The sequence below is a fragment of the Perissodus microlepis genome, chromosome 18, assembly GCF_051167445.1.
Source record: "Perissodus microlepis isolate ML-2025 ecotype Zambia chromosome 18, ASM5116744v1, whole genome shotgun sequence".
Classification (NCBI taxonomy): Eukaryota; Metazoa; Chordata; class Actinopteri; order Cichliformes; family Cichlidae; genus Perissodus; species Perissodus microlepis.
In genome coordinates, this window is record NC_140478.1 from 20,286,242 (window position 1) to 20,312,094 (window position 25,853).

Below are 25,853 nucleotides of genomic sequence, written 5' to 3' on the forward strand. Positions count from 1 at the left end.
TGTGTGTTTTCTATTCGTTATAATTGATTTGCTAACTATGTAGTACAGGGGTATCAAATATTAGGCCCAACACTGAACATGCTCCAATTTTCCCTTTTTGGCTCTAGACTAAAATATGCTGGTTGCTACAAGCACCCGTCAAAAAACTCCACTAGATGGCATATTTAATTGGGTTATGGCCAAAAAAAAAAGCATACCCAGTACATGACAAGCGGACAGATGGCGCTATCGCTTCAGATATGCTGACTCATACGGTGCACGAAACCGATGGATTTTATCAAAACAAACAGAGCAAGGCCCCCATTCTATCAGCGCACACCGATCCCCGCACATAACACATGTCTGCACATTTAGAAAGCCCAGTTTCTACATGTCTGAATAAAATTAGAAATGCACAAAGAAGGATAAAAAAAAGTTTTCACCCTGCAGGAGTGTGAAGGCTGCAAAAACAATACAGCAGGTAGAAAAAGTTTATTGAAGATGTTACGAACATCTCGGAGTTTATGTAATTTTAGCACGCACTATCAGAGAAGTGGAGGCTTCAACAGTCAGGAAAAAGAAAAAAAAACACATGTATTCCCGACAGCTCATTGGTCCAAATTTTCCCTGTGCTGCCACAATACTGCGCACACGTGACCTCGCTGTTTTCACCCAGTTTAACGCGTGTACTTAAAAAGACGGGCACCACCGTTCACCAACACAAGCACGACCATCCCATCAGCACCCATGCCCGCGAGGTGAGACCGCTGCTGAGGGTGGGACTCGGACACCTGGAAGTGGACCATGGCGGCTGCCACGAGCAGCAACACATCCACAGCCACGCTTCAGATAAAGCACTCCAGTCTCGAGCATACGCGGAAACGCATCGACCCGAGGAGGAGGCAAGCGGCGCTGTCCTTTCTCAGCAACATTTCTCTGGATGGACGGCCCGTGCAGGACGATGCGGGTAGTCAGAGCGAAGGGGAAACCCCGCTGGAAGCTCGGACTAGACACAGCCTGGTTTCTACGGAGCCCTCGGCGTACGGAGCCGCTGCTGCTGCGGCGGCCGCGGCGGCTGCAGCGGCGGCGGCCACCACCACAGCCACCCAGGCGCTCGCTTTAGCAAACCAGGCTCTCCACGCCAGCAGCAGGGCCAGTTTTGGGACGGGTCCCACTGCTCCCCCCGGCGGTACAGACGCGGAGGGCGACGCTTTTGTGCCCTCGACGTTCAGCTCGCCTTTCTCCGCGGTCCCAGCCTCGACTAGAGGGAGGCTGCAGACGTACACTCAGGGAATCCTACCTGCGACCTACTCCAGGCAAGTCTCCCAGAACTACTGCCCGGAGGGCGGACAGATAGAGCAGCAGAGGTCAAGGTAACTGTGTACACACCGGTTTTACTTCACTGTCTGAGCGCACAACGACCAAAGTTCACTTCTGCACTGCAGGATCGCCATAGCCCGCTCATTAAACTGCACACGAAGTGCATCTTGCAGGCAAACCTTTCTTTTTCCACTTCTGAAATCTCGCCAGCAAAATAGAATAGCCCTTTATTGGCATTGTACGTGTACAACGAGATTGTGGGTGCTCTACAGCAACTGTGCAGGAATGAAATATTAATAGTAGACAGAAGGAATATATACACAATCAAGAGACGTATATATACAAAATAAGAGAAAGGCACACATTAGAGAACAAGTTGCAAAGTGTTTGCACACTCACTGTATGTTGCATATCTGTTAGTATTTCTAAAGCACCATGGCACTTTCCAAAATCAGTTTTATTGGATATGTTGTGTTCCAGCAAGTTCTTAAGGAAATGTTAAGGATGATTAGCTTTCCAGACTTCAGACTTTCCTACATCAGTTGTTATTTATTATGTTATGATTTAGAAATGGGGTGTCAAACATAAGGCCCCAGGGGCCATATTCAGCCAGGCAAGGACTCCAATTCAGTGTTGTAAATGACTTGTTGGCCCATGATCTTTGAAACATTTGTCAAACGTATCTCTCGTCAATGATATTGAGCAATTTTAGGCCAGAAAGAACATTTCTGTTAGGGGGTTGAAGCTGCTGTCACTTTCTTGCAAAGTGACTTTTATACATCCTTTTATTTATGAATGGAAAACAATCAGCGACACTAAGAATGTCTTTTTCAAAAGAGATGCAGTAGAAGTTGCAACAAATATCATGTAACAGTTGGCCTGCCTGCATTTGTATAGCGCTTTTCTAGTCATTAAGGACCCCAAAGCGCTTTACACTACATTCAGTCATTCACCCATTCACACACACATTCACACACTGGCGATAGCAAGCTACATTGTAGCCACAGCTGCCCTGGCGCGCACTGACAGAGGCGAGGCTGCCGGACACAGGCGCCACCGGGCCCTCTGACCACCACCAGTAGGCAAACATGGGGTTAGTATCTTGCCCAAGGATATTTGGCATGCAGCCAGGAGGCAGCCTGGAATCGAACCACCGACCTTCTGATTAGTGGCTGACCTGCTCTGCCACCTGAGCTACAGCCACCCCAAGCAGTTATATAAAGATATTTTAAGCCATCAAAAAGGACTGGATTCATCGTAAGGTACAACATAGGTTATGTTCAATAATGCAGAGTCATAAAGATGCTTGCAAAACAGGTCAATTCTTTATCTCATATATAACCCCTTCAGAAATCCTGTTGACTGCAGACTGCTTATCAATAATAAACAGAGGTGTTAGACATAAGAACACATAGAAACACTGGAAATCACTTTTTGGGGCACCAGCTCCACTGCATGGGTCTTGAAAATATGAAGGAGATTATTTTTTTTAAGTTAAGCGTCCCTGATTTAGTAGTTTCTCATTGTTGTGTGACAAAAACAGAGGGGCGTCCAAATAAATGAACTCTTGGCAATTTTCTTGCAGGTTTCTTATGATCAGCTGTTTTCAAAAGATACTTGCACTTCTGAGAAATCAGTCTTTCCAACACAGCATGAGGAAAAAGTTCAGCTGTATGCTTTACTCCACGCAGGTGCCTGCAGGCTTATGACTCACTGATATGCACAGGGGATGGGGGGCAGATAGTTTTGATCACATCCAGCAAACCGTGGAGCTGTGCACCCTCATTTCCCCCCGAGGAGAAAATCCAGCATCGCATCTTATTCAGTCTCTGTTTGTCTTTCTTACATAAACGTTCTTCGGCTCTTTGTCAAATTGTCCTCAGCTTATTTTTAGTGAGTGTCTTGACAAAACTTGGCACACACCTGCTGTCTACTTCATTTCTGTGTGACGTAAACATCCTGTAACTCTGCACTGCTGTCCAGCTCCGCATGCAACAGGGGCTTGTTGTTTCACACGAGTGTCTTTTTATTTGCCTTCTTTGTCTACTTTATTTTCACACAAGGGGGAGAATTTGGAGGTCTCCACCTCGAAGAGGGACGACTGTCAGTGCGGATCATCTTGTGGTTCTCTCACTGTCAGAACCTGCCGTCAGATCTTCTCTGTTCAGAGCCCCCTCGTCTTTTATCCAAATCCTCGCCTCCTGCTGAAGGCCGTGCCAGACTTCTCAGGAAGTTCTGCTTCACAGGGAAAAGCTTATGAGCCTAGTTACCTCACTGAAATTGATTTCTCAAATCAACTTGTTTGGAATGTCTTATTCTCTACTTTTCTTTTTTTTTTTTGCTATATATTTAAATAGAGGGGGGGGGGGGGGATGCATGACTGACATCATTACATCACTAACACATTTTAACTGGCTTACAAGAGGCAGCATTATTGAACCAAACAAAATATCTACTGAGAGTTGATATAATAAAAAAAAAAAGAAGTGGTATTGGTTCATATGTTGTGCAGTATTCATTAGTATGAAAACTTATCTATAGAACATGCAGATCTCGGTTAAGTTGATCAGGGTGTCATCACATAGTTTGTCCAGCAGAGGGCTTCAGCTCCTCTTTACTCTATGCTGTCTGTAGCACAGGTAGCAGAGTAGCATCAGAGCTCATCAATCAGTAGAAAGGGGAATCATCCCATATTTCACTCTCAATACGATATTATTGCGATTTTTAGCTTTTTTCACTAAGCTAGCTGATTTAATATATTGCAGGAGATTAGCCCTCTTCTTAAAGTATAGTAGCATCACCAGAGTATTGACACACACAATATCGCTATGCATAATAGCGCCATACTATGCTGTATTGTTGCCCCATCCCTAGTAGTGAAGCAGCGTCTTCACAGTAAGCTGCAGATTGATTTGTGACATTCATTGCTGATATCATATTTTTATTTTTTTCACCTTTAAAACATTGGTATCCAGTATTGGTCAGGCTCCAGATCATTAGAAGCCAAACTTTTCAAATGTTAATCATTACACATCTTAAAGATTACGATAAGCTTTTGCTTTTAAATGCTGGTTTTAAATACTTGGAAGTCAGCTTGTACAAACCTGCCAGCTTTTCATATTTTGTGCTAATAAGCTCAGCACCAGAGAAATACTGAGTTCCAGCCACAGTGTTGCACATGTTGGATCCAGTTTCTGCTTTGCCATGTGATGTACCAGCGACCGGTTTGTGTTTTTTACCCCGCCTCTGCTGGGAGAGACTCCATCCCCCAAAGATCCTCAGCTGAATAAGCGGTTAAGAAAATGGATTTGATGCTTCTTATTCTGCTTTGCAAATACAGTCGGAATTTGTTAAAGCCTGACTTTACCCCCTGTTTTTGATATCCGTTCGAAGGACGCCCACATAAAATGAATTCTGATGTCGAGAAATATGCAACCTGCTGATTGAGCACGGCCATATTCCACCAGCGTGCGGACAGACGAGCGCTCTGCACAGTGCCTGGTCTGTTTTCTGAGGGCAGCTGGTGGAAACGTGTACAGAGGTCCCTCGCCGGGAGAGGCAGGATGCCCGGGCTTTCTGAGAAGCAGCTCTGGCTCTCAGCTCTGTAGTTTCTGTCCTCCACTTCCTCTCCCAGGGGAATCGGAGACACACTCTCCCCTCAGACTTTTTGGCCTTCAATCCTGCTTTCGTTGAGGAAGCCGAAGAGCCTCTGATGTGCCGCCAAAATAGACTTTCTGAGCCCAAAGCTGCTTCAGACAATATCCTCATCAGAATCTAATGCGTGGAAACGATAGCTAATTTCATATTCCACTCCTCAGCGTTCATCCATCAAGAATCAGCCAAGAGCTGTGCTTTAAATATATAATAGTGAGTACCATCTGGTGCTGTCTGCCTGAGGTGTAGAGCAACGTTCATTATATTGTTTCCCCTGTAAAACACAGGCAGGTTGAGTCTTATCACGTCCTGCGTGGGTTATATTCCCATCACTATTAGATTACCCAGAAACACGTACTTTAAAGTATTTTAACTGGACTTTTATGTTTTTTTTGCATGTGGAAGCAAAACTGTGGCTGGAAAACAAGCAGCATAAGCCACCGTAATGGCTCTCTGGAGTCTTGTGTGTTCGGGTCACATACTTCTGGTTGTGAGGCCGATTGCTGTTCGCTGAGGTCATGGTTGGCATAATCTCAGGATTATATAAGAATGCCTCATTTTCCTTCCCTGAATCTTTCGGCGTCTGAGTCGTGGATAAAAGGAAAGCTAAGAAAAGCCCCCAAAATTAACCAGGATCAGCCTGTGTGTGAAACGTGTTTTGATGTAATTATTGTATTATTATTATTATTTTTTTCTCTTGTTTCCTTTTTGCCCGTTCATTCCTCGCGTTTGTTGTTACATCCCGTTTGTACTCATTATACTTTTGAACCTTTCCGGACCAGACGGGCTGAACTCCCCAGAGTGCTATTTTTTTTTTTATCACAGTAATCACATTTCCCTTTTTCCTGACTATATTTGTGTGAATAAGCCCACAACATTACATGTATTTTTCACTCAGCGACTCTGCAGGAAAATGGAGGACTGTGTCCTGTGGCAAGCTGCCAACAGGTCATACGCGTGAAACCGTTTAATCTCCACATCTAAACAGTCAACTTGAGTTTTATGGCTTCATTGCTTAGCAGGATTGTCAATAGCATTCAAAAACATTTCTTTCTTATATTGCAGGACCATGGTGTGCATTTGTAGTGAAAATAATTTAACGGTGTGCCTGACTTCATTCAAGAAAAGGTGTTTAAATAAAATCACTTCCCAGGCAACAGTGGCAGGAGTTGCTTTCAGAGACTCTGCTGTTGATTTACACGGACGCTTGTCTGACCCTTCTCACTGGGCCTAGTTAATGCCAGACTGGATGGAAACGGATTGCTCTAACCCTCCCTGGCAGGGTCTGAAGTGAATGAGGGGCCTGTCCCATGCTATTGTTTCCAGGATTTGCACCAGCCTGGAAAACATCTTTTGCATTAAAAGCACATGCTGCTGCTGATGTTCATGTAGAGACATTATTTCTTATTTAGCACACTCTTTGCAGAGTTTTAAGGTGGATGGGGGGGTTCTTCCTGTTATAGTCCTACATGCATATGGAGCGGTTGGTAACTTGATTGATAAAATTTGGAAAGAAATGTAGCTCAGAAACTTTCAAGATAATGAAATGAAGCAGGTAACTTGCAGAGTTGTGGGCTTCTAATGCAATTCATTCACTGCAGCACCACGTGGTCATAAAGAGAGACTGCCAAGAATGTAAGTTTGAAAGCTTGCCTGATTTATCTAACAAAGAAACCAACTCTATCCGTCCCAGTATTAAATTAGCTTTAGCTCCAATATACATTGTCTTGGTGGAATGTGGATTCTATCTTCTCTCTTTACATCCACGTGGAAGAACAGTTACAGCAAAGAATAACTTTTTCAGTGGATACATTAGCATGTGAGTAATACATGCAGATAAACTTGAAAAGCAAGTAAAACCTGTTTAAAGATTCATTTTATGGCTTTTTAAATTTTTTTTCTTTCATGCGGGCTGTTAAAAACAACATGGAAATCCCCTTAACATGGGTCTTATTGCTGGAAAACACTGGCTTATTTACACAACCAGGATACACTAGTAGTAGTGGAGGGCTTTTGGAGTCTGGTGTGCGTTTTCTGAGTTGCTAAAATGCTGCAGCTGCAAACAAAGAGGATAAAAGTGGTGAGCAAACCAAAATGGTAATTTGCCGGCCATAATGTCAAAACAAGGAGCTGGAAAAGCCTAAAGTGCTCTGCAACGCTGGAGAGGACGGTACTGTTAATTGATAATTCTCCATATAAAACGATCAACCTGTTTTGAATCGCTCTAAGAGCTTCATGCAGCATAAAGTAGTTTAATGAATGAAGCGATGTTCGGTAGAGAAGCCTTTACTTTCCTCCGTATCTGCACTCATAGATCCCAAATCACCCAGCCAGTCCATCCCTCAGGGTTATCACTGAAGGAGGATGATGTAAGACTGGCCATAAATCACATGACACCACTTGTCTGACCCTCACGGAGAGGTCAGGCCAAACCCTTTTATTATGGCCCTTTCAACTCACGCAAGCAGGAGACAGAGTTTGTGTCAGCTGCCCACAGGTCTGATCATTCTTATCATTTAGACTCTGATTTTACTGCTCATGCCTTTTATGAAGGCTTGATGTTTTCCCCTTCAGTTTATGATCATTAGGCCCATTATATTGAGTGCAGAAGGTTAGTCAGTACAAAGGCCTTAAGCTTTTTTTGTCTGCTCCAGTGGCCTGGCTTCTCATGTAAACACTCAGCTCACCCAGTCTCCTCTAGTATACACTGTTCACTCAGCCCGTGTTGGATCCTCGAGGACGGAGCTATTTTTTGTTCATTTGTCTGCACGCTCTGTCGCTTATTAACCAGCCGCTTTACACTCTACCGTCTCTCCCTTTGGTCAGCTGAAACGCTCCGGCGGGGGGGAAGTGTGTCCAGTTGGACGTCTTCGGTTTGTCTTGATGCTGCAGCATCTTGCAGCGCTACAGCACGTCTTGATTTATGAGGAGAATTGGATGCTGCACAATTACAGGCTTTTTCCTGGCCCAGAATGGGCATTTGGGGTGAGCGTGCCTATGCACATAACCATTATCTGTCCTTGTACAGTGAAGTCAAGCAACCTGTGTTTGACAGAAATGTTTGCATTTTTATGCTAATTCAGACAGTTTGCTCAAGCGATCCAAACCCCAATTAACACAGACTGCTTGCAAATTTCTCTCTGCAGGAAAAAGTCCTGCGTTGTATACAGTAGTAAGTATATTTACCCTCTGGCACTGTTACAGATTTGTCTTCTACGTCATGACAGATAACCCGCTGGGGAAATGTGTGAGCTTTTTCTTATCTGACCTCTAATACGTTAATTTCCACTCCTGTGGCTACAATGTAGCTTGCTATCGCCAGTGTGTGAATGTGTGTGTGTGAATGGGTGAATGACTGAATGTAGTGTAAAGCGCTTTGGGGTCCTTAAGGACTAGAAAAGCGCTATACAAATGCAGGCCATTTACCATTTAAATGTAGACACTTTTTCTTTTTTCTTTTTGAAGGACGACTAATTGGAGCCGGATCGTGTTGTTATTGTGGTGCTAAACGTGCAATTATAACCTAATTTTGGCACGGCTCAGACCTTCTTAGTTGTCACATGTGGGTTTGTTCTGAAACTGGCAGCTGATCATATAAAAGCGATCCAGCAGAATTAGACTGTTGAGTCGAGCAACTTAAGTGTGAAATAAAGGCCATCTGTGACCAAATGTGTTACACAAAGTGCTCGCAGAGCCAGCTCGTTATCCTCTCAGCAGCTCTGATCCTGGAAAATTCGCTGTGATCCACGCAAGACTGAGTGGGGGGCGATCATTGACCACACAGGGGCACAGTGGCGTTCGCTGATGACAGTTATAAGTCAATCATCCAAAACCGGTGTTTGCAAATTAATCTCAGAATTTATAGAAACGGGTTAAAATTGGAAACCACAGTTTAACCTTTGTTCCAGGCCACTGCTGACCACACGTATTGTTTTTAAACCTGGGTGTTAAACATTCAACCTTTTTGAGTACAGACTAAAAATATAACATTGACACAGTGGAAAGAATTATTCAAAAGGTAGTTCCTCTTAAAGCTGACTGTTGAATTTGTGAAGTGTTGGTGTGATGTTGATATTTCTTCATATCCCGTAACATGTAACTTCCCCTCTATGTGCCCCCCCAGACGAAGGCTCATCTCTCAGCGCTCGTCGCTTGAAACTCTAGAGGACATTGAAGAAAATGCTCCTCTGCGCAGGTAAACGCTTTACATGTTCACACTGCTACTACAGTCATGTGGAAAGGGGGGGAAAAACACCTTCTTTCATTAAGCTTTTACATATTTGGACGTGTTTAAAAACAAAATCGTCACACATTCATTTAATGAAGACATATTCAAAATGCAGAAGCATAGTGTGAAAAACTACGTGCACAGCTGCATCAGGTAGAAACGTTAGCAGCAATATCTTGATGTAATATTTTTCTTTATGACTTTATCAGTCTCTTCAAAATTTTAGAGGAAGTTTAGTCGATTTCAACGCTGCAGGCATTCATTTATGCACAGGTCCCTCCACAGCATTTTAATCAGGTTGAGGTCTGGTCTTTGGGCCGTTGCAACGCCTTGATTCTTTTCTTTTTTTTACCTCAGTGGTTGAAAGTTACCCAGATCCTCTGATTGCAAAAACCACTCAAATCATCACCCCTCTGCCAAACATCTCAGCTTTGGTCTCGTCTGTCCAAAGGCTTTGCAAGAAGACATTGATTTAACACACACCCCAATGCCCCAGACATGCAAACTGCCAAAATGACTGCCTTTATAGAGGCATTTACTCACATTTACTCATGATTAATAAAACAAATGTATTTGATTAACACAACCTGGATGCTTCTTTCTCTCTTAATTCTTATGGCACTTAGCTTTTCCCACACTGCTTCTGCATATTGGCTTAGTTTTTCTTAACTAAACAAGGACTATGTGTTTTCTGAGGCTGTATGTAGCTTATTTTAAGGTCTGGTATGTAGAGGTGGGCAGAGCAATCCAAATATCGATTAGTATCAGTATGCTGGTATTGGATTGATAATAGCACGATAAGATCGATACTTTGTTTCTATCCTCTGAGTTCAGAATGTAGCTCACTGAATTTAGTTAAATAATTTGCTTTTTTGGAAACAGACACTTTTACATCCCTGGTCTCCAAAAACCTCGCTTCAATTACAGGAAAAGCTGAAGTAAAAAAAAAAAAGTAAAAATCACAGAGATTTAGCCGTCCATTAAAATATGTTCACAATTTGCAAATTGATGGTGATCATCTCAGCAACCATGACACACTGCTATCGCCTACATAAGGTGCTTTTGTAGGTTAAAAGTATCTATATCAGTGTTGGTATCGACATTACTGGCTCTGTATTTACCTGGTTTGATACCAACATTTTTGCAGTATTGCACAGTATTACTTAGGGCTGTTCGATTTAACGATATATATTGGATATAAAAACGTCTATCGTTTCATTTTACGCTATCGTTTGTTTCGTGGTGTCGTAAAATAAACTCTTTACGGCAATATTTTTTCATGGTTTTGATGGTCACTGTAGTGGCTATATTAATTTCTTAAAGTTCTCTCTTTCTCTTATATTTTATATAACCACACTACAGATGGACAAGCACCTGTTTTTATGCGTTGTCGTTAGCAACAACGACGGTAAAACCATCGTGCCCGCTTGTTTATGTTCCACATAAACCTTTCACAATAAAGCTCAAGATCCTGTTGAGACTTTTCAAAATAAACTGAATCACGTGAAAGAGCAGATTATTTACGGATGAGAAGTAAAAAAGAGCCGTCAGGTGCTAATAAATAAACCTTAGACTCAAACGTTAGAACAGGCTGTTCCCCGCAGCACACCGTGTAATAAATACTCACAAAGAAAACGGCGGCTGTTACAACTTATGTCTAAAAATGTATCGTTTCATGCATCGGTTAAAACACTCGACTCCAGCTACATGACGCGCAGCTGGAAACACTTCCCGCAAGTCGAGATTCACAGAATTTACAGAAAATGTTACATTTTTGTGATTTATATCGTTATCAGGATGATAGAATTCTTATATCGGGATATGAGATTTTGGTCATATCGCACAGCCCTAGTATTACTGGTAAGGATTATATGATTTTATTTTATTTTTTAAAAAAAATATGTATAATGTACCAATATGTAAAACCTTAAAACTAAAAAAAGGTTTGCTTTCTTTTTACCATTCCTGTGTATTTCTGTGTCTCAACATGAGTCACTTAGCACAGTGTCGTGCGCCCCACTTGGGGAACTGTCTGTTTCTAAGTTTTTTGTTTGTTTTACATTTCAGATGTCGAACCCTATCGGGTTCACCCCGACCAAAGAGCTTCAAGAAGGTCCACTTCGTAAAGAACATGAGGCAACACGATATGCGCAATGGAAGGTATGAAGCCAAACATCGCCTCCCCGCAGTCGATACAAGTCCTCACTGAATAATGAAGGCTGCCCCAGTCAATGAACTGCAGTTTGGATGTTTCTCACATTACAAGCCACATCGCAGACAAGCATGCCAGGCCCCGGCCACAGTTTCAGCTTATAGATAGATGCAACTGCCAATCCTGCACGTGCAGAAGAATCTGATGAATTTTGATGTCAATCTTTATTTGATCACTGTCACAAATTCTGTAATCACGCCACAAATCACTCGCTACTAAATTAGAAGATGACTGTGCTGTAGCATGAATGCAGCACGCAAATCTTTAAATGCAAACAAATTTTGGCAGAAATGTTCTGATGTTGAAGTTGAGGTCAACGTATCTAGGGAGCGTTTCTGTGTAATACTGACGGGGTGACTCTTATTATCACTGCCACTTCGTTTGGATTTAGACGAGAGTTCAGTTAGCTTTTATTTATCGGTGATTTGCGTGGCACAATCGTGCCCTGGTGATTTTCAATTGTCTCAAAGTGTAGCTCTATGAGTTAGTCTTCACTTATTTTATCCAACATTTGGATAACATTTCCGTGTACCACCTCTGAAATTATTATCCAGTTTTCAGCTGATGTTGAAAGACTGAGCTTTTTGAGACCCTCATGTGGAGTTTGTTTCCTGATGCTGATTTGTAGTAATAAGGTTCACCATGTGTCTCCGAGCCCGAGTTAGGAAGCTGGAATTATGAGGTTGTTGTAGTTAAAGTCAGAGCCGTTCTGCTCGCTGTGCTGTTGACCTCAGGTCATCGGGAAATGGGCTCTGATTGGATGCCTTAGTCATTAAAAATAAGGTCTTGTAACAAATGCATCACTGTTACACACAAACTGAGTGTATGTGCCAAACTGCAAGAAACTCAGAATAACACACCAAGAATGTTCAGTTCATTCTGTTACTGCAAACTATTACCAAGTGTAACCTGTGCATCTTGTCCGATAGATGTTGATTAGCTTGTTTGCCATTTTTGTTTTTGTAGGATAGTCCTTATCAGTGGCAGAAGATCCTTCTATAGTGTATTTTCTGTCCTGCCCTATCGAGATTGTAGCCAAGCGGGGTATGTATCCTACGGCATGCCGAACGTCGTAACGTCCTCCAACCTGTGCTTCCTCTTTCCCTTTGTTTTCCTCATCCCTCTTGTTTTGGTGGATGCATTTTTATCTTAATAGGTTAATAAAAAAATAAAAATTTTAAAAGTAATCTAACAAGGACTTTAAGACTTAGATTGTCGCCTAATGCTTGTTGCTTGTGATACTTTTCCCATGGTGGCTCTTGGGCACTCATCCTTCTTTGTTCAAGTCAACCCATTCTTGTCTGTTGCAGCTGTTGCTGGCTTCGCTATTCAGCATTTAATATGAACCTTTCCTGGTTATTAGAAATAGACGTTTTCGGTGTGTAGTCAACTGATTTTAATTCTCCACTGTGCTGACAGTCTAGGATTTCTATTGTCTGCACACTCATAACATGTTATTAACCACTTCTTTTTTAACTGCCAGGGTTTACATGTCTTAGCGGCGTAGATATTATCTATAGATAATTTTTCCTGCTTTTCTTTTAAAGCAACATAAGCTCTGTGTTGGGGAGTTTAGCTGTTTTATGGCCTTGCTTCTGACGCGCCCCCCCCAAAACGGTGTGTTTTGGAGGAAGTGAAAGAGAAAGGGCGACAGATAAACACCAGAGGAAACAATGCACAGAAAGAAAAGCAACACACCACGGTTTAGTGAAGAGCGGGGAATTTCCTAAGCCAGCCAATCAGTGCAAGGTCAAGGGTTAATAAACCTCCCGGGGCTCTCCGATAAGCACGTTTCACTGCTCCTTCACGCTAATCGCCCGTTTCCAGCTCGACTTTGGCTGGGTCAGCCAAAACTCAAAAATATTTTATTAGACGACTTGTTACTTAAATTATTTATTTATTTTTAGAGTACATTCAGCAGACTGGTATGCCTTGCATCTTGAGTAATTTTGCAAATTTTCAAAACAGAAGTTAAATACATGGTTAAATCTGCAGCTCAAAGTCCAGCTCGGACTTTCATAAACTAAGAAGGTGGAATGCAGCAGGCTTCAGGCAGTTAAACCTCAGGCTGTGGGTCATCACTGTCTTTTCATGGGCTAATTCTTTGAGTTCAAACACTTCCGTGTAGACTTTGCATGTTTCCTCTTTAGCAGCGCTGGATTCCGATGTTTCTCTGGCACGTTAAGGAACACTTCTGGCATCGGAGTGGAAAAAATTACATGGATCGAATGCGTGATTAATTTCCTCACAGGGATATTTGAAGTTAAAAAAAAAAAAAGACTTTGGAATATAATTGGAAGCAGTCACCCTCGACTGTTCGTGTGAACTATGAAGTATTTGTAATGTGGTCAAAGTTGTTTAAGCTGTGGTTATTTTTACTTTCTTGACGCTGAATTTCGAAGCATGCGTGACGAGCACTTTGCAAGAATTTCACCAATACTAACATACAGATGTTTGGCGCCAGTGATTCCTATTCGTGCATGCTGCTGAGCAGCTTTTCCTATCATTTCCTTTCATTTCTCTGTATTCTCAACCAAATGAAGCAAAACCTTTTTATTTTCTGGATGGCTTCATAGAAAAGCGCTCTCCCTAGAAAGCTTCCCATCTCTTCTTTTTCCCCCCTTTCTTCTTTGATTTTCACTGTTCTGTAAGAGGTCCACTGCCTGGGGATCTCCGTGTCTACGATGCATCTGTCATCATCGTGTCCTGCCGTGCCTGTCTGCCAGATAAGGCCGTTTTCATTAAAACAGATTGGCCCCACATGTCAACAAAACACTGGCATAGTCATGTGAGGACCCGCCGTGTCGTTAACGCTTTGTGTATGAACGGCATTTTAAAGAGAATGCAAGACAAAGCAAAGGAAAGATAAGGGAGCCGCAGAAAAACAAGACGGTGTAGAGCATGTACTTTCTGCCGCCACTGTGAAATGTTGCAACAGTACAAATATTGAGATAAGCCTAAAGTTAATGTAACACAAACACAGGTGGAAATTTATCTGTCAGCAAACAGGCCACATTTTAATAGCTGTGGACTTTATTTCAACCCAAGGAAAAATGGGAAAACATGAATATCAGCTCCTGCTTAGAGCATTTTAATTTTCTACCAACCTTTTAATCACAAATCGCTGGAAAGAGTTAGCCTTCAGCTTACCATCAGTGTTATCAGTTATTCTTTGTGGCAGACTGTAAATGAAGTGGACTGCAGGCATGTAATCTTCTCTGTCACTGTACACAATTTAAATTAGCTTTTACTGACAGCGACCTAAAAATATCGCATCAAGTTAAATCTTAGCAGTAAACAGTGTTTACTTTAATTATGGTATATTTGATTTGGGCCATGTGTCGGTCAAGCTCCACCGACACACTTCCCTCTTTGGCCATCTGTTTTCTGCTTCAGGAGAGCTTTTGACCTACAAATCTCCCACAGCAGTATGGCATTTCAGGCAGCAGCTGAGTTTGAAGAGGCTTGCCTGCTAGAACGAAACCGTACTCTCCTCCGTCCTGCCTCCCAAGGGCGCACTTTATTACTGATTGCCCCGAGATGCACCCAAAGACACGAGCGGTTACAGAAACTAGGCCAGCTGATGAGCTCAGATCGATGCAGGACCCAAATCTGTGAAATGGAGAGTGTGTAAGTGAAGAGGTGAGCTAGAACAGGCCTCTGAAAGATTGCTAAGGAAAAGGAGTTTAAAGAAGCTGCAGGAAAACTTTGTATCATGAAAGATCTGTTTTAAAAAAAAAAAAGTCTTGTGCTCGTTAGGGATGCAAAGCTGGAAGGAGGGCGTCAGCGGCATCCTTCAGGAGGCGCCAGGGAGATGGTGATTGGGCTGGAGGGAGTGGAGTTGGGAGCAGATGGAAAGGTGAGAAACCAGCAAATATGTGTATGTGTGGTGGATCAATATAGATTGGTGTGTTTACTGGGACACTTCACTGGATACTTGATACAGAAGTGTTAAACCACCACTCATTTCTTTATATCTTGTTTCCAAAAGTCAGACTTTGGTATAACTTTTAAAGCTTTTTTTTTAAGTTTGTCTTTGATAAAAAGGCACCTAACTCGAGGGTGTCGTCGACAAATACCCAACAACTTTGCAAAGTACCTTTAGGAACTTTCTTACAAGTGCCTTACTTTTTACAAAACATATAAATTGTTCTCACTTCTTTATTTGAATCTACAAGAAAGCCAAAGATAACACGGCTTGAAAGGCATAAAACAGGATTTTTACACCAACAAGGGGATTTCAAAAGAGCTATTAGCCAGAAACTCAAAGACAGGTGGAAAATAAAAGAAGTGGCTGACCTAAAACAAGGACAATATCTGAAAAGCATGGCCTGAAGAAATGAGTAAAAATGCAGTCTAGAGCTACATCTGTCCTTTCAGTTGATCCATATACTATTTGCTAAAATGGTGTCAGTGAAAGTGTTTGCATCAAGCCATTTTTAGGGAAAGGAAACTGGGAGAAAGGGGCAAAATGCACACATTATTTATTTTTTGTTCAAATCGTCATCTTTATGTACAAAGGTCAGGACCGAGGTATAACAGTGAGTGTCTACAGCTGTCTGTAAAACATGGTGGAGGCTCTGTCATGGTTTGAGTCTGCATTTCAGCCAGTGGTGTTTGAGATCTTATCAAAACTGATGGAATTATGAATGCATGAAGTGCAGTCAGATTTTGATCCTGGCCTCTCCAAAGCCAGAACGTCAACATTTTTGAATCAGTGTGGGATCGTCTCAACAGAGATTGGTAGCCAACATCCAAAGAAGAGCTTTGAATGTCCTTCAAGAGGTCTGGAGAACTATATATATGTTTTAGCAAAGATTTCTCATTTTTCCAGCAAAATATAAAGAAATGAGGGGTAGATCGAGACTTGTGCACATTATTGCACATACAGAAAGGCCAAAAATGGTTAAGGTTGGCTAAAAATGGCACATTAGCATCGTAATAGTTCAGAAGTGTTGTATTGTTGATGGACGTTAGCTAGCAAACTAGCTTGCTAGTTGCTACAGAAGCTAGAATTTTATAAAAGTTTCTCCTCGCACAAATTACTTCCATTTAAATATTAATGTTGGTTATAAACATTGTTTAGTTTTCATAAATGAGGAAAATTAAGTGAAAGGCTTTTATTTTTTAGTGCTTAGCGAGATGATTTTTTTTTTTTTTTTTTTTTCAGAACCCTGTGCAATGAGCCTTTTTTTTTTTTTTTTTTTTTTTTTTTTTTGCACTATTTTGCTGTCAGGGGAGTCCAAACGCCCCATGTGCAATTAAGCACATTAATAACAACTGCATTCCTTTTAGCCAAGTCAGTTCCAGTCTCTTGTTATTGTGTGTGATGTCTCATGGGTACGTTATACTGGGACACTGTTAGTGCTAATACTTATTTGTGGTCCTCTTGTGCTGGAAAATGGATCTGATAACATTAATAGGTTGAACGGGTTTAACATCAGAGCGAGCAAGTCTTTTTTTGGCTCTACTGAATAGACATAATAATTTGTATCTGTATTTGTAGACTGTGTCGTACACCCAGTTCCTGTATCCCACTTATGTGCTGGGTGGCCGAAGAAACACAATCGACTCCACCTCGTCCTTCTCTCAGTCTCGCAACGCAAGCCACCGCAGCCTCAGCTTGGCCCGAGCCAACAGCAACCAGAGCAGCTTAGACACAGGTTGGTTTGCAGGCTTTACCTTTTCATCGTTTACTACAGTTGGGTCCACGTGTTTGGACAATGAGGGCTTGTTTTTTTGTTTTTTGTTTTTTTTTGGCAATTTTGTCTCTGTACACCACATCAGTTTATTTTAAATCAAGATGTGATTGAAGTACAAACATTAAGCTTTAATTCATAGGGTATAACAAAAGCCTTGCACATCTTTCAGAGGCACAAAATTAATTGGACAGCTCACTGATGAGCATTTCTTGGCCAGGTGAGACCCTGTTATTCACGACAAACTGATTAGATAAACATCTGGAGCTGAGAGGCCGTAATTAGGCTAAAAAAATCTGGCTCATTCTTAAAAAGAAGCGTTTCACCAGCCAGATCAGCAACAGCTATTGGTTACACATAAAAACAGGAAGGACAAGTTAGACTTTGTCAGAGAGCATCTAAACAAACTTAAAAGAGCCCGTACAATCCATAAGAAAAAACTTGAAAGCAAGATTTCCTCATATCAGAATAGTGTACAAAATAATAATAATAATTATATTCGAATAAAGTGAAAAGAAACAGTCTGTGATTCAACACATACCACATTACCTGCTAAATGTGCTACAGGAGGTGTTGTGTTGTGGGCTTGTATGGTTGCCAGTGCAACTGGGCCACTAGTGTTTGTTTATGATGTGAGCGCTGATAGCAGCTGTGACGTGGCCAGGGCTATACTCTCTGCTCAGATTCAGCCAAACGCCGCAGAACTGATGAGATGACGCTTCTCAGTACAAGTGGATAAGGATCAGTCAGTCACCTGATTGTTTGAGCCTCTGAACATGGGGGACTACAAATAAAAATGGCTGTTAATTCCTAAACATTTATAACTTTATTTTATTTGCTTTGTTTATATGTAGAAAAACAATGAGTTGGAGCAAATCTGCCTCTTCTAATAATTTAAGTTACTTTAATTTAAGTCATTTCTTCACTTTGTATGGAAACTATTTCTCCCAGTATGGTATTCTTCTTCCATTTTCAGTCTGTATTTGAGTTTTTCAACCATAATCACCCGTTGTCTATAGCTCGGTGTAATTCCTAAACATTTAATGCCAAATATTTTGGGTAAAGTTGTCGAATTAAAGCTCAAAGTCCACATGTCAGTCACACCATGATTATTTGATCTTAAAATGCTCTGTGTTGGTGTACAAATAGAAGAACGGTCTCACTGTCTGAGCACTTTTGGCCCTAACTGTATATTTTTATTGAAAAAGGAAATGCATGAAATTCTAAATCTGACTCAACCTTCGTTGTTGTCTGCGTGGAAATGGCAGGGAATGATTTCGGGGACTTTCGCGAGTACGACCCTAATCTGCTGGATGACCCACAGTGGCCTTGTGGTAAACACAAGAGAGTCCTCATCTTCCCCTCCTACATGGTGAGAAAATACTAATCTAATACATCACAATCACAACAGCAGCAGCAACTGCTGCCTCGTAGCCTCTTGAGAGCAGAAAGGAATGGTTGTTTTTATCCGCAGCTTCATTTGCTTTGAGATGTTTTGTTGAAATGTTCTGAAATATCTCACTGGTATTTTTTATTTAAATTTTTTTTATCATGCTGGGCTTCTGTGCTCAGTTTTCCCACCACAACAGAGAACAATAAAACCAGAAATATTTGTCTAAGGGTTCCTTCACCAAAAATAAAAAATCCTCAGTTTTATCTGCTTATTTAGTCTTTATCAGCAAGGTCACTGGATGAGACGCTCTCCCACCGCTTTGGGCCTGAAAGGATGCAGATACTTTATCTCTGTGTTGTTGGCAGTAGCTATTAAAGAGCTACTGTGGCTCTCCCTTAACACTAATCATTCTTTTCACTTTTCCGGAAAAGCGCGGATGTTTTATTTTGGTTTGAAAAGCGGGAGGAAAAACAAAACGGCCCGATTCCCTCCTCATTCTTTCCGGGGTTCAGTTTTCGCTGTGGAGACTGGCAGAATGCACAACGAGTACTGACATAGTTGAAATGTTAGTCAAGGCCAGGCTTTTTTTTGTCCTCTCTTCCTCCAATTACTCTTGACAACAATAGCTATTGTGTTTACTACCGCAATGGAAGCAGTGAATTCTCAGCACTTCAGGAATTGGACACAGGCTGCTTGGGAGACCTGACTCTCAAGCTTTCAGGTTCAAACAGGGGATAAAATTATCTGTGCATATTGAAAGTCTTCTTTGTATTTCTGGCGACGTTGCATAGTAAATGGGTTACACCCAAGGAAGGTTCCCTATTTGGTCCTATCAGCTCTCAAACTACAAATTCGCCATCCCAGAGCAACAAAAGCAATTTTTTTTATGGACCTTTAATCCTGGGATTAATAGACAGGCCTCGACAGGGATCTAACTCGTAGCCCAAACTCACACCCACACAGTAAGCTCTCCCAGTGTGACTCAGCGCTTGTTATGGCATGCTTTGAGTATGATGTGGCTAAGGATTGTTTAACAGACAGATAATAGAAAGGCAAGTTAAAAAAAAATCTATAAACCATATAAAACTGAAAACTAAGATTAAATGCTAAAATAAGATGGAAAGATGCAGAGAAACTGAAAATCCTGCTTTTAGCAGCAGAACCATCTGTGTGGGATTGACTGCTAAATAGTTTGTGGTCGTCATGATGAATTAAAATTTGGCCAAAGGCATCAGTTTATCTTGTTACTGTCTTTTAATGCTACTTTTTGTGACATGGAGCAATTTAAAAAAAATTTACAGTCTTGGTTTTTTTAAAAAAAAACAAAAAACAAACAAACCCAAAAACCACACACTCTTTCATCATTTCTATAGTTTTATGTGTCAGGACATAATAAAAAAATTAATCTGGTCTCTACTAGGTTCTAAAATCATTTCATATGCAACCTCAGAAGAACAACATATTATATAATGTCATTATTTATTTAACGAAGGCAAAGTCAAAATGCAGAAGCAGTGTGTGAAAAATTAAATACACCCTCACTGCTTCCATAGGAATTAAGAGGGAAAGTAGCAGCCAGGTGGTGCTGCTCTAATGCACTCGATTAAATGATTCTCAGCAGGTGTGAACACCTCCTACAAAAGCTAAAGTTTTGGCAGTTTGCTGGCCTGGAGCATTTAGGTGTGTGTTAACACAATGCTGATGAGGAAAGTCGCCAGCAATGGTCTTAGAGAAGCCTTTCCAAATAATTTGAAGTGCTACAGTGAGAAAGATTACTTATTATTAAGTGTAAAACGTTCAGGACAGCTGCCAATCTTCTAGCAAGTGGATGTCCCAGCGAATTCTCCCCAAGGTCAGAGCGTGCATTGCTCAGAAAAACTGCAAAAAAACCCAAAAATCCTACAGGCGTTGGTTAATATGTTAAATGTTAAAGTTACTGACAGTACAATTAGAAAAAGACTGAACAAGTTTAGCTTGTTTAGAAGACTTACCAGTCATGCCAGGAGAAAACGGACGAGACATAATTGGAAATTTTTGTGGTTGTTGTTTTATTTGTTTTACCGTGGTGCTGTGCATTGGGGCCACACACTTACTGCCTTACTGCCAACTGTCAGGCACGGTGGTGGCGGGGTGATGATTTGGGCTGTAGGACAAATTGGGTCATGCAACAGGACAGTGATGGCAAGCACAGCAGCAAACCTACAACAGCATGAGTGAAACAGAAAACAAAGTAGTGCACCCACTCAAAGTCCAGACCTCAATCCATCTGAAATACTACTGCAGGACCTTGAGAGAGCTGCGCATAAACGAAAGGCCACAATCCTCAATGAACTGCAGAAACATAAAGACGAGTGGGCCAAAGGTCCTTCACAACTTTCCAGAGAAAGCAGTTACTTCAAGTTATTGCTGCTATGCAACTACACCTTTTCACACACTGCTCCTGCATTTAGTTTTTTATTTTTCTTCAAAAAAATATTGACACAGTATAATGTATCATGTGTGGTTGTTTTTCCGAGGTTGTATTTATCTAATTGTAAGGACGGAATTATTTATTTATTTTTTATTATGTCCTGATACTTGAAACTTTGGAATTAAAAGAATGTGGACTGTGGACTTGAATACAGTCAGACTTAATCTTTCAAAGGAATTTGTTCACTTTAAAAAAGAGATAAAATATCACCAGTGATAGAGGTGACAGCAGTGATGTGGGCATCCAACACTGAAGTGTTAGGATTAATTACTCGATTGAAAGTGTGGTCATTTTGACACCACCTCTGGTTTTCTTTTCCAGACTACGGTCATCGAATACGTGAAACCCTCTGACCTCAAAAAGGACATGAATGAAACCTTCAAGGAAAAATTCCCACACATAAAGCTGACACTCAGCAAAATAAGGAGGTAAAACAAACACCACACAGAATATATTCACCTTAACAGAAGCTCTTTTGTTTTCTTTACCAACTTCTTTCTCTTCATTTTTCTTCCTTGTTCTTTTTTTTTTTTTTTTTTTTTTTTTTTTTTTAACTCTGTGCAGCTTGAAAAGGGAGATAAGAAAACTGGCTCAGGATGAGTGTGGCTTTGAGGAACCGACGGTGGCCATGGCTTTCGTCTACTTTGAAAAACTCGTTCTCCAAGGCAAACTGAACAAGCAGAACCGTAAACTCTGCGCTGGAGCTTGTGTCCTGCTGGCAGCCAAGATCGGGGGTGATCTGAAGAAACAGGAGGTCAAACTTCTTATAGATGTAAGCTTCCTCATGCACACATCCAACCCTCCTCCATCCAACCCCAATGTTTAATTACAGTACAAGAGATTAAAGGGTCAGTTCACTCTAATCAAAGGGAGAGGGCTTTCTTTCCAAATATTTGAGCATCATTTTTCACTGCTCTCAGTGACAGAGTCCACTGGGCTGGGTGTGGGTAGCAGATGAGGCAAAATCAACCCCTCAGGGTTCAAGTATAACTTTAAACAGGCTACACAACATAACATAATGGAATACAATCATCTGTAATAAGCGGTCTACAAGATAAAGTGTTTCAAAAACTTACTAATATTTAATTGACCTGAAAAAAAAACAGTGAGAACAGGGCCTGAAGCTCGAATCTCTAAATAGGAGAGCTTTTTGTTTTTTTCCCCCTACAGGGTAACACGTTGCTAGTCTCTTCAATGCTTTAACAACAGCTTTGTTTAACTGGGAATCCAAGGGAATTAGTGTTGAACCCTTAACCTCTGGTTGGGTGTGGTAAGATATGTGCTGAGTTGCACCTGGCAACCTGGTACCTGGATGCACACCCCACCCAGTTTCCCAGGGTCCTAAAGTCCACCTACACATTACCACAGCGGCATAATAAAAACAAACCTTTTAAATATTTTTAGTTTTCAATGTGTTTAATCTCCAAAAAGTGCAGTTTCAGGTTTTCAGTTTCAAGTGAATAAAAGAAGTGCATCGTATGATTATGAGTGAAGGAAATATTTAATATATAAAGCCCTGTTAGAGTAGCAAATGCTCCACTTTTTGTGACCATTTGTTGGCTTCTTGCACACGGTGACTAAATATAAAGCCGTCACTTTCACACTTCTGAGCCAAGTGTGCTGTGAGCAGTGCAGGGCCAGGTGTTACCACATCCAGGGTTAAAAGTAAACAAATCAAAATAAGATTATGAGTCGAGAAGCATTTTTTTTCCTCTCACACTGACTTGCTTTATTTTTCTGCCAGAAACTGGAGGAAAGGTTCAGAGTGAACCGCAGAGAGCTGATAGCCTTCGAGTTCCCCGTGTTGGTGGCGCTGGAGTTTAATCTGCACCTGCCAGAGCACGAGATCATGCCTCACTACAGACGCCTCCTGCAGACCTCCTAGCATTAGTGATCCATCAGGAGGACGACCGCCAGGTTCTCCTTCTGATCTCCCGGCTTTCCACAGTTACCACAGTATCCATCCTCTGTCTTCTCTCCTCGTCTCTGTTTGATCACTTCAAGGTACCTCTGGCTGTTGGCGAGCCGCAGCCACGGATCACTACAGACAGCCCGCTCCTTCCCCTCGTTGGACCGACATCAGCCAAAGGGACACGTGTTTTTAAGCAAACTTTCCTCCAATGTTTGACTTCTGCATTCGGCATCACTACATGGACTGAAAGAAAAGGCTTCAACCGTCTGGAAGCAAGCTGGTTTTTCTAGTTTGCATCTCTCACATTGCATTCTTCATCATTTTGTATTCTTAGTCCTCATGTTGACACGAGGCTCTTTTTAAAAAAACAACTGAATCTGATAGTGATCTTTGTCAGTTAAAACAATCAGTGATTGTAACAATTTGATCCTTTCTTTAATCTTTTTGTAAACTTTTTATGATTGGTTGCCTCATGAGCTGCATACAATTTAAACAGAAGCCTTTTAAGAGGCTGGTTTTGTGGCTGGACTGTTATTCCTCAGCGTGAATCATCTTTTCATTAAAAGTGCACTTTTTTTGAAGAAGACACTGGGGCAAGCTTGAGAACTAACCCTGAAGTAGCCCCTGCTGAAAAGTACGCGGTGTTCGTAAGCACCGTACAGAAGACATTGGAACGGACCGTTCAGTTTTTATTTTCTCTTATGGTTTATTCACAATTTTCCAACCACAGTCTGCATGAAAAGTAGTGATTCTTTGTACGCAGGTACCTGCCGAGAAGTTTTGACTTCCTATTTTTCACTGAAGTGTTCCATTCATTTTTCTACCACAGACAGTCTTTTATCAGAGTTGAATTTTCTGTGCTCTATGTTAGAGTGTATCGCTAGCACGTTTACAGTGCTTTAACAGATGCTTGTTCTGAGGACACGCTATTGAGCAGTAATCAGTATCAGCAGGATGCTCGGGTGCCGAGAGGACATGCCAGTAACTATAAGTGTGTTTGAGCCCCTACAGGCTGCAGAGATGCATCTCTTTAGCTGACCCTGACCTTTCTCTGATCTCTGCAGAGGGGAAAAAATCCAGGCAAAATCTCACGTGGGATCTAGTCATAGATCAAACATTTACGTATACCTTGAATCATCATTTGATTTGAAATCCACGTTTTTTATTAAAAAACAAAAAGTACTGAACATCTCGACCGGCGCGACCACTTAAAGGTGATTCATTCCATTTTTCTGGCATGTCACTTTCACAACTTGATCTTTTTGCTTCCTACCTTGCACTTGTCTCGCACACTACCACAGAGTGTTCCACTGAATCAGAAGCTGAGGCGACAGAGAAAGATGGTATTTGATGCTGCTCAGAGCATTATGAGCTGAAATGATCACGAGACGAAACCAAACCGCTTTTGATTGTCTTGATTCAAAGTTGGGTAAAAATGCTGAGCTTACTTTTGTTTGCAAGCCCAAAGATGTTGTTGTAAGATGCACACTAAATGCTCCGCGAGGAAAGACTCACGGGTCACTCCTGTGTGTGTGTGTGTGTGTGTGTGTGTGTGTGTGTGTGTGTGTGTGTAAATAAATTGCTTTGCTTGTTCAATCAAAACAGAAAAAGACTGATGCATGCTTCTTTTTTTCTTTCTTGCTTTACCCAAATCTGCTGCCCATAAGTGATGGTGACTAGATTTATTGGAGTGTGTCTGCCTTTGTTTTCCAATAAGTTTCAAATTCTTTGGCTCCAGCGTCATCAAACTTAATATTGTTCAGATATCTGATAAGTTTTTTTATTACTAGTAAATGAGGGAATGAATATTTCCAGCTAAAAATATTAAATTGAACCATGCTAATCATTACACCTACTTAGCATGTTAGCATAGTGACCATAGTTGCAGCACCCCCTTAGACCTCATGTCTCCCCCTCTCTTTCCATTTTCCCTGTTTTGTAACTACTGCTTTAATTTAAAAATAAATAAATCAACAAAAACAAAACATCGGGCCACCTTAGTTTTTTTTTTTTTTTTTAACCATCATCTAAACCTGATAAACCAGGTCCTCCTACGGTTTTCAGGCTCAATGTACCATAATTTCAGGCTTAACCAGTACAAACCGTCCATCTGAAACAGACCTGAAAGCTTTCCCTTAGTGTTGCACTGTTGCAGGATATAGTCTACAATAGGCCTGCATGCTGAGATACATTAATCACGTTGTAATGCAAGCTGCACTTATTGCATACTTGACCTGAGCTCATGCCATAATACAGAAAGGGAAGAAAGTCGAACTGTAAGTATTATTTTTATAACTGTACAGCACAATCGAGCTGGCAGGTAACTCATCTTTTAGACAATGCATATTATTTTATTGATAAATAATCTTGCTGTACAGTAAGTTGGGTAATGTCAGTTTGACGTGCCGATATTGTGGATTTATTTTGAGCACATGTAATACTGCACAAAATCCAAAATAGCTGGAACAAACTGAGCTACTTGCACAGTGCCTGCAGTGCTTCCCTTCAGTTGCTTTCACTGAAAATCTCTGCACTTGCTCCTCTGATGCAATCTGAGAGGTCTGTTTCTTATCAAGTGGGAACTGTCCTCTTCCTGACACGTCCAAAGTAAACAAGGCCTGCAGTCACGCCGGTCTCGTGCTGCCATCAAAACAAACAGGTCAGGCCTGAGTGTGGGCACATGTCCTACATGGCTTAGTCCCCTCCATTGAGGGCCTAATTCCCCCCTCACCACCTCATAAAGGGATCTATTGACAGCCCTTCCTGAGCCCTGCTCACACATAAGTGACCCTCATTGTGAAAATATGTGTACCATCGTTTGGGGCAAGCTGCAGCCTATTGCCCTTCCCTTTAAAATAACAACATTTGGCTGAAATGGCATTTTGCCCCCTTTCCTGTCATGATACAGTGACTCAGGGCTTTTCCATCATGTACAGTTTGTAAACAAGGAAACGATGAAAGCTAAGGATCGAGGCAAATTACTGTT

At 41.4% G+C, this 25,853-nt stretch overlaps 1 protein-coding gene across 3 annotated transcripts; it reads left to right on the forward strand.

Moving 5' to 3' along the window:
* The first annotated feature begins 619 nt into the window (after positions 1-619).
* On the forward strand, positions 620-24,435 carry cables1 (Cdk5 and Abl enzyme substrate 1). Of its 3 annotated transcripts, none has more exons than XM_084911522.1 (10): positions 620-1,352; positions 9,077-9,148; positions 11,249-11,341; positions 12,360-12,437; positions 15,153-15,252; positions 16,900-17,056; positions 18,361-18,464; positions 21,277-21,383; positions 21,520-21,727; positions 22,700-24,435. In XM_084911522.1, exons 1-10 carry the CDS (start codon positions 784-786, stop codon positions 22,838-22,840), a joined length of 1,629 nt encoding a protein of 542 aa, XP_084767648.1. In that variant the 5' UTR covers positions 620-783; the 3' UTR covers positions 22,841-24,435. The 3 variants fall into 3 exon arrangements, with proteins under 3 accessions (XP_084767648.1, XP_084767650.1, XP_084767649.1); XM_084911523.1 differs by having other exon boundaries at positions 621-1,295; XM_084911524.1 differs by lacking the exon at positions 12,360-12,437.
* Positions 24,436-25,853: the final 1,418 nt, after the last annotated feature.